Below are 20807 nucleotides of genomic sequence, written 5' to 3'. Positions count from 1 at the left end.
CCGTAGGACCTCCGTGTACTGGCTACTAATAGTCCAAATGTGTTTGTTGTGGACATGTTTTCAGTGCCAGACTTTGACTCATTTTAAACCTTGTTGCTGCTTATATAGTCTTTGTAGGCCCATGTTTTATGTACTGAAACAGTTATGTGTGAAGGAATGCAGAGTGATCAGCAGACGTCTCCAAGATGGCGCGGGCTCTTGACACTAAAAAAAGTGCGCTTCTGCATGGAGCATGTCCCGAGTTTCTCAAAGGCAGTTTGCAAAATGTGTGTTTCGACAAAGACTGTCGAGCAGATAATCCAGTTCATACACACTTGCACAATCTTCTCATACTTTTCATCACAACCTCTCTCAGTCTTGCTACTGATCACAACCACATTTACTTCCTCTTAGAAAGGTCTTCACAAGAAAACAGGATACTTGTGAAAATGAACCAAATATAATGCAAATGCTCTTTTAAACTTGTTAAACATATCATATTCCTTTTAAAAGGAAGCCTAACATTTTTCTAAATATTTTAAACATTTTTATTTTATATTTTAACATGGATTTCAATGTTTTTAATATTTCAACACATAAATGACATTTTTAAACTGGTTACAAACAAATAATTTGAATAATTGAAATAAAAGAAACCAGTAGAAGAAAAACAGCAAAATGTAAAATAACCCCCCAAAAATACCCACATGTACTTTTTTATATATAACCCATATTCAAATGTATTATGCTGATAAGAACAATATTGATATTAATCATTAATCATGTAAATTTCTTGCACCTGTCATAGACATCCAGATGATTTCCAGAAAAATGAATAAGTCCAAAGTTCAAGTGTTAAGCATCACACTGACATTAAAGTTGTTTCATGGTTGGACATCTTGTGGACCTAGTTTGGACATCGTATAGATGTGCCAAATTGGTCATGGACCGACGGACCCAATGTAGACATGATCCGCACATCTGACGTTCACTGTTTAGTGGGTTAGGTCGAGGTCACTGAGACTCTGACTCACCCTTGATTTTTAGTGGAGACACTGAGGGTATCATTTTGAAAACCCTGGGTGTCTTTCTTCTCGAGTTATTGCATTCACAAGATTTTCATAAATCTTAGACCCTTACCGCCCGCCTGCCCAAAGGGGTGATGACTGAAACCGCTGTTTCGTATTTAATGGTTATGAAATATAGACACAAACGCAAAAGGATTACCATTTGTAGTGTTAGAAGTGTGTAATCATAATAATAACATTTTTACAAAACTAGAAGTCAACGCATTTTTCCAGCACTGGGCAAAAACAGTAGATTACAGTATCTGAAAACTGGTATCTGAGCGAAACAGATTATTGGATCTGTTCAACATTCACGTTCCACAGTTCTGAGACAAAGCAGAAAAATTAATGTTTATTGATTTACTTCTTCTGTTAGTTTATATAACACGTTCAGTCAGCAGCTCTATAACGGATGGCCCGCTGTTCCAACATTAACTTCTCTGGGGAAATGCCTGTTGACATTCCCTGTTTGTAATAAGCCTTGTCTTGGCTGGCTCCAGTCACGGGGTTACACCATTCAATAAAATCTGTGTTTGCTGAGCCAGAGACTCAACCACTAGTTTATATCCAGGGTGACAACATTATCATTTCATTTTCTGCCTGTGCAGTTCACCTTTGGCCTATGATTTAGAAGTAATCAGTGAAATAAATCAGCGAACTGTTAATCACAGCCTGATTGTATTTTTCTAGCATCCGCTGGCTTTGACAGAGCTATTACATTATCAGATATGAAAACTTATTTGTGCCATCATTCTCCAAGGTTATGTTATCTACTCTTTATATACCGGTGCTTAAAATGACTTCAAGGTGAATCAGATTTCATTTAGATTAGCGTTCATTTTTTAAGTATGCACAGGTGATGGTTCTTTTTGTGCGCTTTCGCTTTACATTTAAACAAAGTTAGAAGTCTGACTTTCCTATGAGTATAACCCAATTATAGTGTAAAATAATTTAAATAGCTTTTGAAGTTTTACATTTCAAATGCTTGTTTCCACTATTATCCAAATCCTCCAAAACACTTCTTGCAATAGTTTTGAAATAATTGTGAAACTGGTAACACAATTAGCTTTGTTTTTTATTGTTTTCAAACTGTTTGTTTGAACAGAACCATACTGTCAAAGCTATTGATGCTCCTTTTTAAAAATATCCACTTAATTTGACCTTTTCTGTTTCCTGATGTAGTTTATGTTTATTATGTTTAAATACAATAGGGCATCTTATGTGCTTGTTGTTGTCTTCTTGTTCTTCTTTCTGGCCTTAGCTGTCTGGATAGTGACGCTAGACAAAACCAGCGCTGGTAGGCAGGCTGTGGTTGTCTTTCTTTTACACTGCCAACAGTGCATGTTTTTTTCCTCAAGGGGAATAAAATGATACTGGAAGTTTAAGTGAACTCTACAAAACCATAAATATCAGCTGTATTACTGTGTTGAATTACAGACTTTTGACAAATGTTTTATTTTGGAGTGAACGTGGCCTGAAGCACAGATGCTGAGCAACATGGGAATAAATCAAACCACAAGGGTCAATAAATCCAATTACTCTTCAATTAAATGCTGGAACGAGTAAGATGTGTAATTTGTGAAACGATGGATCAATGGTGACTGATGGTGCAATGTGCAGCGCTCTCCGAAACAAAGCATGTCGACTTTTAATGTGAAACAGCTCCAAGAAATGTCTTTATTTTTTCTTTATAAAAAGGAAAACATACACATTCTACTTCAAGCTTACTTTAAGGTTGTAATGTTCAGTGTAACAATTTTATGTTAATTATTTTAATTCACCCAGCCAGTGCAATGCAAGGTACATTTATTAACTACAAACTGTAATAAAAATGTCAAATTAAGGTGGTTTAAAGTAGCGAAGATAAAATTAATCATGGTAGCCTGAAATAAGGGACAATGGTACAATCTCAGTTCATGATCAAGTCTAGTGAAGGGAAAGCTACATTTAACTGCAGATGTACTATCTCTGTTTCATCAAATGTTCAATCTGCTTCTGCTCACATGACAGGAAGAAAGAAGAGCATAGGTATGTTGAAGGTTTTCAGTTGGCTTCTGTCATCTAGCTTAGATGCAGTTTCAGGGTTTGGGAACAACCTTGTCTCATTTATAGACTTTCTGTGTCTATGAGTGACCCTTATCCCCGCCTTAATAACGTATACAGACTACTACACACTGTCGTTCTGACCTATAGCACCAGAACTAGGCTTAAGCAACAAATGCACTACAGTTAAATTACCAAAAAGATAGAATTGAAATAAACACACTGTGTTTCAACTCACTGTTAACTTGTTCTATATTAATGCTGAGATATATACGTTACACTTACAACTATTACCTATAAGCTGTACATCTAAATTTTGAGCTGTACACTCAAAAGTTTCTGGTCAATGTATTTAAGATATATTAAAAAAAAGAAACTGTAACCAGTGACGTTATTTAAATGTTGAGTTCCTCCAATATTATTTTATTATTAATTGTTTAACCATTACTGAAAAACACAGATATGGAAACTATCGAGAAGTATAGCAATTAAAAATAAAGAATAATCTAAGCTAATGTTAAGTGTGAGCTTATTAAATATCTTGTTATTAAACGTTTAATTGTAATGTTCAGGATCCCATTTTTCAGACAGGACTTAGTCAACTTTATTTTTTCACTTCTTGTGGGCAGTAAATACCTCGAGTAATGGCCATTCCTTATTTAAACACACTTTGATTGGGGAAATAACTCTGATAAGTAGGCTGATAAAAATGTCTTGTACTCCTTTAAATCTTAATTCCAAAAAAGTATTTTCCATAAATGACCTTTGCATTTAATTTCCCTTCAAAAATCATTACACAGCTTCAGATAGGCAATTGTCCTAAATCATGAAAACTCCTGGGCTCACTGCCCAGCAGTTTAATGGAACTCTGGAATTTGTTAGCAACAGAAAAGATGCTTTCAAACTGGCCTCTATTCAGAGTCACCATTAAGTGGAAAAAATAGCATAAATTTAACAAAAAAAAAGTGTGTGTCTATGTGTGTCTGTTTTTTTGTTGTCACCATTTTGATTTAATCTTGAGTCACTGTTTAACGTTCAGTTTTGTGTTCCTGTCTTGATTTCCTTGTATTCCACAATAAGTCTGATCATTTGTAATATTTGAAATCTCTGGTTAGGTCTGTTGTGTGATTTTCATTGTTTTGTTTTGTGCTTTAAGTTCTTCATCCTAGCTTCCCTTGTGTTTCTATCATTTTAGTGTGTTTTCATGTCTCTGTGTTTAGTTGAATCCTCTTGTCCATTAATGTTGTACTTTAATAGTCAGTTTTCTCTTTTGTCTTGCTTTGAGTTTCCCTGATTACCTTATGCGTATAAAAAGTTCTCTAAAAATGTTCTCTTTGCTACCTTTAATAAACGTTCGATTTTTGTTTGCTGGTATCCTTCATTTGAGTTATTTAATCTACAAATTGCAGTGATATTTTAAAGTTCTAAATACAAGCATCAAAGCCTTGCTCTTCCAATGTTAAACAGTCTTTTTTTATAATTGAAAATCAATTCTAGAATGTCTGGGACAGAAAGAAAAAATGTCTGGTTAATCATAGGAAGAGTACTTTTCTAGGATTTTTCTATGATTTTTCTTTTGCACATTTGGAACTTTCCAAAGACATACAGGGGTTTAATGATGATTCTAAATTGGCTGAAGGTGTGGACATAAGAGTGAATGGCTGTCTCTTTGTGTTAGCCCTGAGATAGACTGGTGACCTGTGCAGTGCATACGTCTTATGACAGGTGCAGACCAAGCATGAAGCATGAATTTGTGGATGGATAATGCAGCTCAAACAAAAACAGGGAAAACAGACTGCCTGCATAGAGTTTTTCTTCTTCTTCTTCTTTTTTTTAAATATATGGAGGTGCAAAAGCAACTTTACAGGGTGTTTGCTGTGACACACAATTTTTAACTGACACATATTTAAATAAATAAATAGCTAAATCAAGACAATTAATACAATAATAAAATACATACCACAATGTTTTTCACCCATCATCCATCCTTCCATCCATTCTCATCCACTTATGTTTCCATTTTAAATTTGTTACATTTTGGTTTCATTTACTTAATCTTTTTGTTGGTCATTGTTTAAATGTACAGAATAACCAGATTAGTAGTTTCCAGTTGTTATCTGCATGCTAACTTAATATTCTTTGTAAGAATCAAATTACTGGATGGTATATAACTCTTGTCTGAGCTCTTTTCTGAGCCCACTGCCCCCCTGTACTTCTCAAGCTTCTCGTGTTCCATCTTCCTGATGTCGCTGTAGTGATCACAAATGACAACAACATCAGTAAAAAGGAACAGCTAGAGAAGTACAAAGGGCTCAGAGAAGAGCTTGAGAAGATGTGGAAGGTGAAGGTAACACTGGTCCCAGTGGTAATCGGAGCACTAGGTACGGTGACTCCCAAGCTGGACGAGTGGCTCCAGCAGATCCCAGGAACAACATCGGAGATCTCTGTCCAGAGGAGCGCAGTCCCAGGAACAGCTAAGATACTGCAGGACCCTCAAGCTCCCAGGCCTCTGGTAGAAGACACGAGCTTGAAGGATAGACCGCCCGCAGGGGCAAGAGGGGAATTTTTTTTTTTTTAAATCAAATAATCTCTGATTTATTCAGCCTACAAATTTAGAATTCAGGGTTTTTACTCGTGCAAGAGTGTATTTGAATTAGGCAGGGTGTATTTCTCTTCAAAGGGACAATACCTAACATTGAATCAGACTTTTTCTACAGACGTCTGCTAAAGTTTCAAATCTAAATCCCAAATGTCTTGAGACAAGCCTTTAAGATGGAAAAGCTGCTCCTCAGACTGCTGCTTTTAATTTTTCTTGATATCACCAAGGTCTTTTCTGCACACAAAAGAAATTAATAATGTGACAAAGTAGAAAGTTTTCTTAACATCTTCAGTGGTCCTTGATACTGACCTGAAACAAATAAGCTTTTCAGACGCTTCTGCCAATGTCTGCCGCATGTGTGTCAAGAGGGGTTTACTTGCATGTCTTATGCTGTGAAAAATCCAGTTCACCTTCACACAAGCTTAGTTCTCACACTGTCACCATTAACAGCTTCCCCTTGCTTTACTATTACAGCATCTTTTGTCTCTCAAAATATCATACATGTAGCAATACAGAGGTTTACGTTATGCTATTTGAAAAATCTTTTTTTTGTGTGTCATTGTGCTGGTTGCCTGCTTATTAACAGTTCCTCGATGTGTACCTCATGTTTTATCCATTTTACTATATTTATTTGTTCTGCTGGGCTAGCTTTTCATGTAATGGAGTTATCAATTTTATACTTTGTTTTGATGAATGCAATGATTTGTAGGCAGGTTTAAGTCTCCTTCTGGTTTTGTTGCTCCACCACAATATTTACAGAGTTGGGATCATCGTTTTCGTAGATGTAGAGATGCTTGACGATTATTCGTAAGTTGCATTTTCACTATCATTCTTATCATTTTGTTTTGTTTTTGCATGTCTTCTATTCACCACCTCATTTCATTTTTATTATAATCGCCTCACTTCAAAGCACATCCAAGATCTTTTAAAAACACTATTTAATTTAGAGCTGCTTAAGGTTTTCAGTGATTTCAATTAACGTTCTTTAAAAAGCTAGAAATTTAATTTCTCAGAGTCCCCCAAAACAGCTCAGTGCTGAGGGCACTATATTCATGACTGGTAATGTTATACTGCCACTAAGGTAATTTTGTTTCTGTGGTGTACTGTGGTGAGTTCATGGCTTCATCTGCTTGTGCTATTTTAAAAAAACCCTAATCTGTTGAATTGGACAGGGAGCATTCTGGGAAGGAGTGTCAACAAATGTAACAGCGGAAAACAATTATGATGTTTGAAACTTGACTTCCCACCTACCAAATCACATGTTGGCACACAATTTAATTTAGTAAAGGGATTGCTGATGGTAATGCAGAATATTCAGTGAGGTAAATCTAACCTGTCAATGTCACCCACAAGTAGGTGTATAATTGCCTTTTCTGTCGGGAAATCGCATTTATGCAGATATTAAAGTGTGAAGTACATACACAACATATTTATTCACTATCAATGATGTTTATAATGAGGATGAACCTAAAAAAGTGCTAATTAAATTATTATTTAATACAAAATAAATACCAAAGTTGCATCTTTTCTGCCAGCTGAATTTGTTGATTCTAACTCATCGACTCCCAAGTTGGAGCCAAATTCCCAGTTCAAGGATAACAAAGTGACTGACATGCTGAGAAGGCAGACTTGCTGCTCTATCAGAGATCTTAGTGCCATTATAAGCTTTATAAGTAGCACTTAGAGCATTTCATTGTAAAAAGCAGATGAACAATCAGACCCTTCTGACAACATCATGTAACATCAGAATAATGGCTGTTTTTGTTTCATAAAAACTGACAAAAGCAGGATAGACTACAACACCAAAACACTTCATGCTGTTCTGTGTAGACATTTATTTATAAAGAAACACTTTATAAGATGATAACAGCATAAATAATTTGTCTTGGTCTGTGAAATCAGTGGCTCACTGATTATTAACATAAATATAATTTTGTAAGTTAGAGTCAATGAGGTTTGAACCATGTTATGGAGAGTTTTTAAACTATAGACAGACTATTTTTAGATTTTGACAATGCATAATTAAATCTTGTGAAGGTGGTGAAATTAAAAGAAAAAAGTTAAAATGTTGAGGAAAAAAATCAAGAATAAAATTTTGAATTTAAAATGTGATAACTCTTATCTTTTCCTGTATGTGACCCTAATATTTTGCAATTGAAAGATATTTTATTTCTGTATTTTTCTATAATAAAGGATCAGCAGCTTTGTGATTCATGAATATAGGGCCCTCGGTGCAAAGAGTTGTGTTGTGCATATGTGACATGGCAGAAGTGTGACATGCCCAAATCATTTAAAGACATAAAATGCTTGAGTACTTCAAAAGACGCTGCTCTGCTGTGTATGGTTCTGTATTACTGTGAAGTCGCTCAGTCAACTCTCATCAAAAACTTTGTGACCCTGCAGTATTTTCTTCTTTTTTCCGTCTCCACACAGGACTCTGGGAGGCATCCAGAAGAGCCTTTGAACCCAGCTGAATATATGAGCTACCAACGTGTCTGCAACATGGAACAATTCCCCGAGTCTCAGCCTGCTCACCCTCCTGTTACTTTCCTGCCTCAGCACCCTTACACTCAGCACCCCTCCAACGAGCCCATGTACTCCAACACGAGCTTCCCCACCCACGGCCCTCGAGCTCCATTCACTTTCCCAAAGGAGCAATCTGTGTGACATGCCACGTAACTATTATCTCAGCGAGAGGCAACATGATAGTGCCACAAATGCTTCGTGAAAAACAAAGCTCTGCTGAACAGATGTGCATCTATCCCCACCTCGCTTCTGTTTCCTCTATAGGCTTAAAACACTTGTGGGCTTCCCCCTGCCATATGAAAGTGTCCCTCAATCCCCTGTGTATTGTGTGCTGCTTGCTCCACTGAAGCTATAGGGCCCCAGTTATCTCGTGATGTTAGCATCCTCGCCACCAGCTACTCTCTTCCACCACTCAATCCTTTACCCTTCACATGTGCCCACTCATCCTGTTTGCTTTTTATTGCCTCCTCACCTTTGAATATTTTGGGTTTTGCCAACTGTCTGTACAGAATATGCCACTCAAAATGTTTTCTCTATTTTTTTTTTTTTTTACATCTCCCACAGTGGTAGTGACCTTTTATAGCAACGTGGTTCTTTTGTTTGTATTCTGTCTGTCAATCATATGCTTGCTTCTTTGAAAGTCATATACTATAATGTATGTGTGATCAGGTGTTTACTGGTGGACTAAAAAAAATATAAGAAATGCCAATTAATTTGTAAAACTAATTATCAATCTGTAATGACATGGACTACCCCTTTAATGACGGTTAATGACTGGGTTGTTATGTGAAGAGGTGAATTGGCAGTCTTTCAGCTGGATCCTTCATTACGTTTCATAATTGCTTTGCTGTTATGAAGTTTGACTGGCTATTTTGGACTGTTAGAAGAGAATGTTATCCTCATTAGCTAAGAAGAAAAACAAAGGGCTTGAGATCCAACAGTACCTACTTTCTGCTCACTGTCCATGTCTCATTATCCTTCCCTTCAGGCTACTGTTATTTTCATTGTCATCTACCAGTAGTTGCCAAAGACATAGTTTTTCTTGGATTTTTTTGTCCATTTGCTTTCACGCTAGCAATTACATTAAAATTATCTGAAGGGAAATAAAAACATACTTGATTGGCAACTTGCTACGCTTTCCCAGTTTACATTATCCGTTTACCATATGCTGTATTAATCATATCTTTATACGAAAACGTGTTCAGACGTTGGTTTGAGGTTCATTACTTCATGGGTCCATTCTCAGATAGCAGATGCATTTGGGCCTAATCTGGATGACTTTTTGTCACCTAAGGCTCTACCAAGTATTGTTTAGGACAGATATGGCCCGCAAATCATGAGCCGGGCTTAGTATGGGTTATAGTAAATATCTTGCTCAAATGTCAAGGCAAACCCGACCCCTGGATCACATAAAGTAAACTTGAGGTAGATTTGAGGCAGGCAGGGTCATTCCTGAATCAGTGAAGTCAGTCAAGGTCAAATATGGTCCATAGAAATCTGCAAATGTGGGCCACAGTTGGACCAAATATTCCTTGTTCTCTAGGTTGTGTTCGTTCAGAGTTATCAACTAACTGGTGCGGGTAAAAGGTGAAGACAATCACATACAAGGGTTGTCCTGGAAAAAACAAATCATGGATAAAGTGAAAAGGCTTTTTCAAGGACAGCCCAGCCACTTAACATATTTAAATATTTTTTAAATATGATTTGTACTAATATAACCTAAATAAGTTTAAATCAATCTAAGGAACCGAAGATAAAAGCTTGCTACTGTATTTTTTTAGACAATACTCAGTTATATATGATAACACTCCACATATTTTCATAGTCCATTTTACACTGTTACTTTCAGACCATACATAAGCTAACATGCTTGATGAGCCAATTTCAGGATACCGCCTCCTACACACAAGCCCTCTAGACACAGAAAATTAGCATAAACTGAAAGTTCACATTTTTTGCCATGTCAGATGTATGTTTGGAAAAAAAATAAAGAAAAGAAAATACTTGTGTTTGTGCTCGATGTGAAAAAAAAAAACCTTGAGGTGTTGAAGGTAATTTAGTGTTTACTCTTAATGGTGATGGTAAATGGAATAGAGTAAAACTTGTGAGACTTTCTCCTGTGCTCACCTTGTTGTCTTGCAATGGCTTGATATGTGTGCTAGCATTTAGTTTAAGCAGTGGTATCTGGTTTGAACCACTGAAGGAGTTTGTTATCGCTGTACCTGCTGTGAGAAAAGACACACACATCTTTGTCTTTTTGTGACACATTTAATCTTCAAGAGATCCTTCCTTTTTTATTATTATTATTATGATTATTATTAGTATTATTATTATTGATAAGTACTACTACATACTATATAATATGCTAGAATTTGGGCTTTACATCCATAAAAAATATATACATTTTTACTCTGTTCCTTTTTGATGTCCTGACAATGATTGCCATGTTTTGATTTGTGTTTTGTAAGACTGTAACATTTTGTTTTATTACTATTGTTTTTGTTTTGTTTTTGTTTGTTTTTTTACAATTTACAATATTCATATACAGTAAAGGAAGCCTACATCACATTTCTTTTGACATTCATTGCACATTTGTGGAATAGTAAAACCCAAATAAATATTATGATTATAAGCTCTTTTGACTGAAATAATGAAAGAAAGTTCAACAGTTTAACCTGTTTTTCTTCTATTTGTTTTTAGAGATTTGAGTTATGTCGATGTAAATATTAACAATGTATCTGATGTGTGTAAAAAAAAAATCATGCAATTTAACATTAAAGTTCACAAACTAAACATTATTGCTGTTTTTATTTTTGTTGTAACTATTGCCAGTACAACACGTTTTTTTAGTGTTTTACTGTCACATATACAACTTGGGGATGGGGGGAGACTGCAGCTTACTGTTCTGAGGCAGGAGGCAGGGAACATGCTGGGCAGGTTACTGGTTTATAGCAGAGACAATATCCACACCACTTTCGATATAATCACCATTTAACCTAACATGCATCTTGCTGGACTGACTGGGTCCATACAGGCATAGAAAATCCACAGGCTCCTCAAAGAAAGTCCCTAACCAATCAGGAAGTTTCCTCACCTTGGTGGAGAGAAAGAAAAAAAAGAAAGAAAGAATGAAAGTGAGGCAGTAAGGATTAAAAAACTGTTTGAAACAAAGGACACATTTCTGAATAGACTTTGCCTTGTGTCCACTCTTAATCATGTCTCTAATTTCTCCTTAGCACACCATCAGAGTCCATTTGGACTTCACAGGACCCAGTGTCAATGGACTTAAGTATCCAACCTAATCTCAAGTGTATGTGAGGTTCCAGTGGCTGTACTCTCACACAGTCACCTGGTTTCTAGCATATAATTTGTACCAGGTACTCTGGTGCTGTTTGTTTTTCAGATCATGATGTGCAGGAGTCTTGTTTTGTTTGTTTTTTAGCAACAGTATTCTGGCATGGTGTCTGAGTCGTCTCTGAGCTGCACTGGTTTCCAGACCTTATGATAATGTGTGATTGTAGTGATCTAATAGTACAGGATAGGGATCCTCTCCTGCAACTTGCAACAAGAGTCTTTTAGCTACCTTTATGGAAGATTCTGTCTTATCATTGCTCCATGGGAGCAATTGTTTTTCCCACAGTCTGCTGAATCTCTGGAATTCTTGAGATGTACATTGAGATCCATTATCTGAGCTTTCAGTTTCTTTATCATGGTAGTAGACTTTGTGTCTGGTTAACTGTCTATTGCTTATTACCAAAATATTGGTAATAACTACGCTGATAAAGTAGTCTCTGTTGTCAAATGAAAACAAATCCAATCCCATCTTTGTCCATGGACTGCTTGGCATTTTACATGGAAGGAGGGTTTCTATTGGTTGTGTGAAGCCTACCACTCTGAAGATATCACACTTGGCTGTATATGTCTTTATCTGGTCATTCATGCCATGTCAGTAGATGCATTCTCTAGCAACTTTCCACACCAAGATGTGAGGATGGTAAACGATAAATGAACTTTCTCCTTACATTATCAGGCTTCACATCTGGATACTATTGCGTTTTGCAAATAAAGTATGGCCTCATTTCACTTGCTTTTTTTACTTTATCATTTAGCCATCCCTGCTGTATCCTTTGAATGAGAATCTGTATTATCTGCTGTCCTGTACTAAATGAGAGACCATATTAATGGTGGACATTCAGGAAGATATGCTCTGCTTAGAGTGTTGGCGAGTAACATATTATTTCCTGATACGTACACCACATCCAAATCATAGTTTTGAGTGCATAACATAGTTTTTCCTGAATTTATTTAGGAGCACTCAGTGGCTTTTTCACTATGGCCTCTAATGACTTACAGGCACTTTAAACGATAACTTTGCAGCTGGATGTTTACTGGTGGAACTTTTCCATTCTGAACACCACAGCCAAGGATTCTTTTTCCATTTGAACATGGCGTCACTCTGTGTCTTTGAGTGTTCTGCTTGCAGAAACAATAGGCTCAACCTCCTGAAATGTTCCACCCAAACCTGTGTCTGAGTCATCAAACTGCACTGTCAGTTATTTCTGTAGGTTATAATGTTTCAGGACTGGAGAAAATTGCATTTGCAATCACCTCTGTCAGTTTGAGGAATGCTTTTTAAGATCAGGCTTAAAACTTACATTTTTGACAAAGGATATAGTTACAGCTGGTGACTCTGACATCATATGATTGTTGGGGTTTTCTCTGTTTTCTCTGTATCATTGCCAGGTCTTTACTTTACAATATCAAGCCCCTTGAGGTAACTGTTGTTGTGATTTGGTGCTATATAAATAAAATTGAACTGAACCGAAATCCTCATGCTGTGATGAAAACTTCCACTCACAGTTTCTGTGTGTTAATTGCTTCAGTGCCTCATGGTGACCAGAGAGGTGTGGGCAAAACTTTGTTAGGTAATCCGCCATACCCAGCAGCCTCTGGACCCCTTCTACATCTGTTGGTTTTGGCATCTGTCATGCACTTTTTCAATGCCTGGTTTTAGTCCATCTGCCTTCAGGAGGTGTCCTATATATGTAACCTCCTTTTGTCTCAGTTTAAACTTGTCTGCATTCAGTTTGATGTTCTTTTGCCTATATCAGTTTAGACAGTCTCAGTTTTCCACCATCATCACATTCGGCTTCCTCTTGCATTTCTCCTTGTCTTGTGATCAACACCTCAGCTGTAATAATGTACAACCCAAGCAGTCATCTAGAGCTTGTGTCAGTTTTCTCTGAAAGATTTCAGGAGCAGACATATAACTATTGGTATTCTCAGCTATCTGTAGCAGCCACATGGAGAATGGTGTAAGGTAGCTAGACTCATCCTCTTACTTGATATGCCAGAACCCACTTTTGACGTCACATACCAAGGGCGTAGATTTGGTTTTGGCATTGGTGGGGACGGATGATTCAACCACCGAACTCTGCCCTGTTTCTTTTTCTTTTCCTTTTTGTTTTTGCTTCTTAATAAAAAGAGGAGAAATATACTTGCCTACATATGCTATTCTATGTGCTTTTAAACCATTTAAAATCACAATTCATAGTTTTATATGGGAATTATATAATGTTAAATTACTATTAAAAAAATGACTAAGTATTTTAGGCTTTAGTTTACTTAGGCATAATCCATATAAATCAGGTATCATACAAAAATAAAAATAGCTTCAAATACAGTCATGACAATAAAAGAATATGACTTTAAGGACTTAACATCATTACTTCAGTTATAGTACACCAACATCTGTTATACTTTGGCACTAAGAGAACACTGAATGACCTGGTGGTTTTTGTCCATAAAACTACTCATCTAAGATTACCACAAAGTAAAAGATCTCTCAGCAAAATTATGCAACAGTTTAGGCACACAATTGCCCAATCAAATCAGTGAGCTGAGATTTTCTGTTCTAAACATGAACTACTGTTACAGCAACAGACATGGACTACTGGTGTCCCACACAACAACTCAATGTCCACTATGTGAAGGAGCCAAACACATGCCTGCTCCTCTCGTTAACTGAGATAAACTGCTGGCATATTTGTTTTACATCTATACTGTCCAGTCTCTCTTGGTGGACATGGCATACAGCAGCATTGTTTAATCTCATTTGAGTCATTGTTAACCTTAGTCATCTTTTTAGTCTTCTGAGAGCACTGAAGCTTCTTTCAGCCTCAGTACATGCGTTTTATCCTCAGATTACAATTATTATTATTATTATGTGCTTGATGTGCCTCACCTTTGGCCCTGGCTCTTCCCCTCTGACTGCACTAGGACATATTGCCACCTGATAAAATAACACATTGATTCAGCCATATAAAAAGTGAGACATGTCAATTCAGATTCTTTGTCAAATATACACTAATGAAACAATTTACATCAGCAGCCTAACAACTGTCATGATAATAAATACTAGTTAATCTATAGCACCAAAACATCAGTCAGTCACCTGTGACCTCGCCTCTTCACCTCTGAGCTACAACATGGCAGAGCTGCCTCTGTCACCTGATAAATAACAGTGAGACATTACAAATACATGCAGTCACACATGTGCTTCAAATACAGTCATGAACCATCAAGTCATCATCCAATTTCACCTGTGATCTTGCATCACCATTGCTCTCTGAGCTTTGTGTTGGTTCTTCTGTCACCTGACAAATAGGACATACATGACAATAAGAATAAAATGTGTAGCTGCTTCAGTGTTTCTGTCAATTTGTGCAGATCTTGACTCTCAGTAATGTTTGTAGCGTGAGCGCATTTTTAAAACAATTTGTGCAAACTGCACTACAAGTTGGATATTTGCAAAATCATGACTACCTCATGACATTTTGTCTCAAAAATTAACCTATGAATATGTCATTACCATTAGGATGAAATTATTGTGTCACCAACATTTTAATGTTAGACATATAATTTTAACAGCCTCTGTAAACTAATATCCTGGCTTGCTCAAAGCTGCCATTTTCTCTGACAGTTTCAATCAAAATTAGAAATGCTACTCTGGGAGACTGAGATAACTAATAATGCTGCATGTTGTGCAGTTAGTTTCCAAAACACGTTATTCGTGGTTACATACAATTTTAGACTGATGTGGGCCAAAGCCTAGCATATCCTGTAACGTTATTATGACGGACACATTTTATGAGTTAATTTGGCTTTAAGTGACTTGCAGGTTTCTTTGAAAAATACTTATATGCAGGTTCTTCCTTTTTGCTGCCATCCTCCTCTCCTCCTTGCAGCGCAGGCTTGCTGCTGCTAAAACGAAACAGAGCTCCCTGAAATGCACAGCCAATCACATTGGCCATATTTGTCACATGAGGTAGGACTCCAGTAGAGGACGTAATTTAACTCTTTCTGCACCGCTGGGTCAACGAGACGTTGACAGATCGTTTTTTTTTTCTTCTTTCTATCGGGTTTGATTTTCTTTACTCGAATAGATCAAATTATTGGTGGGGACAATTCAATAATCGCTGAATATTGGTGGGGACATGTCCCTTCCGTCCATGCCAAATCTACACCCTTGTCACACACTGTAAAGACATTGGCTTTGTAAAGATCTTGAAGCTGGGAATATATCCTTCAATGGTTGGTAATGAGAAGCGTCTGCACTTTAAAGCCTTGTTTAGGGGTCTTGGACCAATGCATACCCTTGATCAGCTGTTCTGTTTTTTCACCATAACTATTCCACTGATCCAGTCTATGCAGCATTAGCTGAAGTGGCGATCCCTCTGCACAGGATGCCCTACAGTTTCTCCTTCAGCAGCTCCATCATTGGAACATTCAACAGCTTTGCAGGTTTCTCGTATTGTCTCCCTCAAGACATCCATCACCAGTAAGCACATCAGCATACTTTGCTATTCTTTATCCCATTAACCACGGTCAATCTGTGGGCCTTTCTGGTGTAACCATGCTATCTGTTTTATCAGAATGTTTTGCATTGTACCTTTAAAAGTTTAACAACATCAGAGTCATTTGCCAATTATTGGGGAAAATAACCCTTTCATTGTCCACCTGAAATTTCAGTTGAGATATTTTGTTTCTTCTTGGAGTTCTTAAAGAAAAATCTGTTTTATTATTATCAGTACAATTTTGGTATATTCAAGCTTTGTGTCAGGTTTGAGCAAGCTAATTGGAATAATGCAACAAGTACTGTAGCACCACAGACTATTTGGAAGTTCACAACATTCATGCCTCGGAGTATTCCTCCTAAAAGTGCTATTTGCTTGTTTAGTGTTGACTGAATTCACATTATTTGTCACTGCTTCAGTAACACAGAATAGCTATCACTCTCACATTCAGGTTTGAGTGCAGGTTTCTTTTCTTTGTGTTCTGGGCATGCTTTATGATTGTCTCTGCAACACTTTGTTCTTATCATATGCTGGGCATTTGAATTTGCTTTTCTCAAATGGTTTCCTACAGTATCGACACTACACTGTGTTGCTGGTTTGTCTCTGGCTTGCTGTGCCTTGCCACCCGTCCTGAGATTTTCTTTGCAGGGTTGCAAAGCTGATTTCAGGAGATTTGGTTTTGTGGGCAATAACATTCTGGTATGGTGGACTTTCAGTCCCTCAATACTGATGCTTACTCTTCTCCTCTGGTGAAGTCAGTTACGCTATATCCTATCTCATATTCACAACACAGTCAATAACTACTGTCACCATTTTTGATTCTTACCCACGCTGAGCAACCACTTTGTTAAACTTGTCAGACACATGTCTTTAACACATTGCTTATCCTGCGTACTCAACCAGTGCAACCACAAGGCATGACAATAGAGGTAGACAGATACACTTAAACATATACATAAATAATAATCTCTGTTGTCACAAATATTTACCTCAATGCCAGTATGCTTATGCTATAAGCTAACTAAATTAACTGTTGTTCAGTGTTCTTATAATATAAATGTTCAGTATGTCAGCTTTCTAATCAATTACAAAAATGACAAAGACTTCATACAAAAAACTATAGAGATAATTAGTAAGAAAATCACACACTGAAAACAACTCTCAAAGTCAGTTTTTAAATTGTTAAATTTAGACATTGTGTGGTTTATTTAAAAAAAAAAGTGTGCTGATTGACTTCCTGCACACTCTTGATAAGACTGGTTGCATTTATTTGACCTGATGATTATATACTGTTGTATAATAATGTGTGTGATACTTTTTTCTTGTCAGATTTACAGACATTTTTCAAGGCCAGCTTTTTATCTAAGTTTTGAGGAGGCCAACGAGCCAGTCAATCCTTTAATCAGGGTTAGAGTTACCACATAAGATGACTTAGACCACAGAGAGTTAAACTTTATGTCATTCATTTATTTTTCTGATTTTTCTTTTATCACTTCAATTTCACTCTGAGGAGAATAGCAAAATATAAAATGTAATTTACACCCAGATAATGACATGTCCATAATAGTATTGGTGTAATCAAAGGGTTTCCTGAATGGGCCTAAAAAGCAATAATCTTACTTTATTGAAATTTGGATTCTATCCTCTTCAAGGTTGCCTGCTTGGGCAGTAATACAATACTGCCAGTGTTCATGCTATGTTTGGATCAGGACCTGGAAGTCACATTGTAACTCCTGTGCAAGTGTGCATTTCCAATTTCACCACTGACTTCTGTGGACTTATACATAGACTTCCAAGCGGTAAGTTACAGAGCTGAAAATGAAGTCATCGTTGAAGTGCCAAAGACTGCAGATGTCTAGCCACTGCTTGAGGCTGGCTCCAACAGGGGGTCAATCCCCTTAGACTCCTATATTAAGGTGAAGCTCTTCAGTGTGTGTGTACTGCTGGACCCGTACGCTACACTATAATTGTCAGATTTTCGAAACTTCCTAGAACCACCAGGAGGGGTTGTTTTGACCCCCTACTGCAACAACCAAAGTTATTGCCTAATGGCAAAGATGTAATTTCTTGTACAATTGTTAATTATCATCTAATTCTTCCAACTGTAAGTAGGATTTTGTAAAATGAGTATTTAAAATTAAGTTAAAGCTCTTTTATTAGTTTTTTTTCAGATGATTGAGATGATTTATTATTTTATTTCAGACTTTGAAGTTGAAATACATATTAGTATTCGTAAATGGATGGTGCAAAAAACAACTCAATAGGTAACATCTAAAAAAATGTAGCTATTTTAGAAAAAAATCATGGGGTACATTTTAAAAATTATTTTTTACAATAACATGTTGTATCCATGTGGTGTTTGACTGAAAGTGTTGAAGAACAAGATGAGTTGCTGGTGTTCTGAGCAACGAAGGGACTGTAGCTTAACTGAGCAGAGAGTCCATAGTGTGGAGAACTAATCCGAGAAAATAAAGAGTGAAATCCAGAGCACACCAGGCAAACGAGTTTCAGGGCTGAGCAGGAGAGCAGCGCAGAGTGGACATGGGCTGGGCTGCTGCAGGTTTGGTGATAGTAGGCAGATGTTCACAAGATGATAAACTTTGTTCTAATTTTATAGTGGTTATTTAAATATGTTTGTGATGCTTTTGTCCCCAGGGCTCTGATAAGAATGTGTGTGTGTGTGTGTGTGTTTGCTGTGAGATCAATTTTAAAATATAGGCAATCAGCTGTTGAATCTGTTTCACAGTGAACACTTTGCCCTTATACCATCTTTATCTTAGCACTACCAATCCTCTAAGTTATAAAAATTCTTCTTTAATAATTACATTTTTTTCAGAAGTTTAGCTGTCATGTTATTTGTTATGCTATACCAAATGTGTGTTTTCCCTATACAATATATGAAGAGATTATTTAAATCATTGATAAAAATTAATAAAATCCCTAAAAATTAATCTAGAATACTTGTTTTGTCAAATCTTACTTAAAATGAGAAAAAATAGATGAAATTTTTAAATTTCTTTACATGACGATTTATTTGCCATCACTGCTGCTGTTGCCATCACAACAACCCTTCTACAGCCCATTCACATGGTACCATGTGGTGGCTAGCTTCAAAAAGCTACAGAGCTATGGTTAGCAATAAAAACATTAGCAAAGGGAAGCTCAGGGATGAACACTAACTTTTTTTCCCCTCAAAAAAAATTCATGTGAGGGTCCCTGATGAACAGAGACAAATGCAATTGCATGACAGGAAAAATAATAATATACTGCTGCATGGTTTGGATTACTCACTATGAAAAAATCCTGATCCTTAGCTTCATGCACCCATTTAAATCTTAGCTAGCCTCAGAGGTATACTTTCCTGACCCATTCAAATAGTTGGTGTCTCACTGTGAGGCAATTAGCTGTGGTCACATTATAAGGTTTTAAAAACTGAACTTTAAAATATACTGCAGATGGAAAGTGGTCATAAAAACCCAGAGAGGCCAACAGTAATCACTGACTGTTTTTAGGGACTTTTCAAATTAAATAGAACAAGATACAAGATGTGTTGCTTTAACTTACTTTAACAGATATGATTTTTAAAATGTAAAGGGGTCAATCTTCCACTAGTATATGTTTGCAGCTTGCTAATCAAGCTACCTGGCATTAGCTTTGAACATGGTGTTGACCACAAAACTAATACAGAGGCTTCAAAATAAAAAGCCCAAAATCAATAGGTGGCATTAATCTTTTATGGTGTCTTTGTATTAAACTGACCGAATGCCCACGCTGAGGATCATTAGTGTTGACAAGAGTTTAGTGTATCCAGTTTATGAGTTTCTGAGTCTAAAGAAGCACATCAAGAGTACAACCACAGGGATGTTCATCCATTTCTTCGCCATTAATGGGTTTGTGCAGTGTGAATGTTTCCCCAAAACAGACTATGAAAATTCTCTTGCAGTGCCATGAGGCATCTGAATGAAAACATTTGGGTCAAATGAAATAAGGACAGGAACTCAACAACTCAACAACTCAACAACACAGATGAGCATTTAACAAGAAAGTAACAAAAAAAGAAACCAAATTAATGAACTGATGACCAGCAGCTTAGTATAATGAGCAGTGAGATAAGTATAAGAGTTTTCTTAACATAACTCTTAGCCATAAACACTGTATAGTTACACACCTAAAGGAAAATTGTTGTTTATTCTTTAATCTTTAAACAGAAGTTCAAAATTCTGAAACCATGTGAGTTTAGAGGCTGCCAATCAACAACCACGAGGCAGACATGAAAGCCTCTACAAGTTTCAAATTGTAACGAACTCAATAAAAATTCACAAACTAGAATAGAAAGAATCAAGTTTAGCATCTGATGCCATAATGATTCAAAAAAGAACAACTTAGTTAAGGAACACCGGTAAACGGGAACCAGTGACCTTGTTTTGCTTTGTCTTTCCCTTTTGAGATTGCAGATAAGAACTACAGAAATTAGTTTAGTGCTTAGGGCAATCATTTGTAATATTAATGGAAAGGATACACAGCAGACACACAGATTTAAAGCATAATAGTAACTCTTCTTGCGTCAGTTAAAACGCTTTTTGGACAGAAAATCAAACTGCCTTTAGGAAGCCTCCAGTTAGAGTAAAGGTTAGATCTCAGTCCATTTTGTATTAGTTATCAAAAACACTAAAAAACAAAAGTAAGAGTAAAATCATAAATATTTATAAGCTGTCACCATTGGAATAATGTTTACAA

At 36.6% G+C, this 20807-nt stretch overlaps 1 protein-coding gene across 7 annotated transcripts in view; it reads left to right on the top strand.

Moving 5' to 3' along the window:
• nectin1b (nectin cell adhesion molecule 1b) overlaps positions 1 to 10682 on the top strand; it is a 156154-nt gene extending 145472 nt beyond the window's left edge. For 3 of the 7 annotated variants that reach the window (XM_026192901.1, XM_026192906.1, XM_026192903.1), the window contains one exon: positions 8122 to 10682. In XM_026192901.1, the coding sequence (XP_026048686.1) occupies positions 8122 to 8355 (234 nt within the window). In that variant the 3' untranslated portion in view covers positions 8356 to 10682. Of the gene's footprint in view, positions 1 to 6447; positions 6496 to 8121 lie in introns of all 7 variants that reach the window. The other 4 variants (XM_026192907.1, XM_026192902.1, XM_026192905.1 and 1 more) reach the window with 3 other exon arrangements.
• The last annotated feature ends 10125 nt before the right edge of the window (positions 10683 to 20807 follow it).

This window comes from Astatotilapia calliptera, chromosome 14, assembly GCF_900246225.1.
Source record: "Astatotilapia calliptera chromosome 14, fAstCal1.2, whole genome shotgun sequence".
Taxonomy (NCBI): domain Eukaryota; kingdom Metazoa; phylum Chordata; class Actinopteri; order Cichliformes; family Cichlidae; genus Astatotilapia; species Astatotilapia calliptera.
Note: the sequence above shows the minus strand (reverse complement) of the source record. Positions and strands in the feature narration are given on the sequence as shown.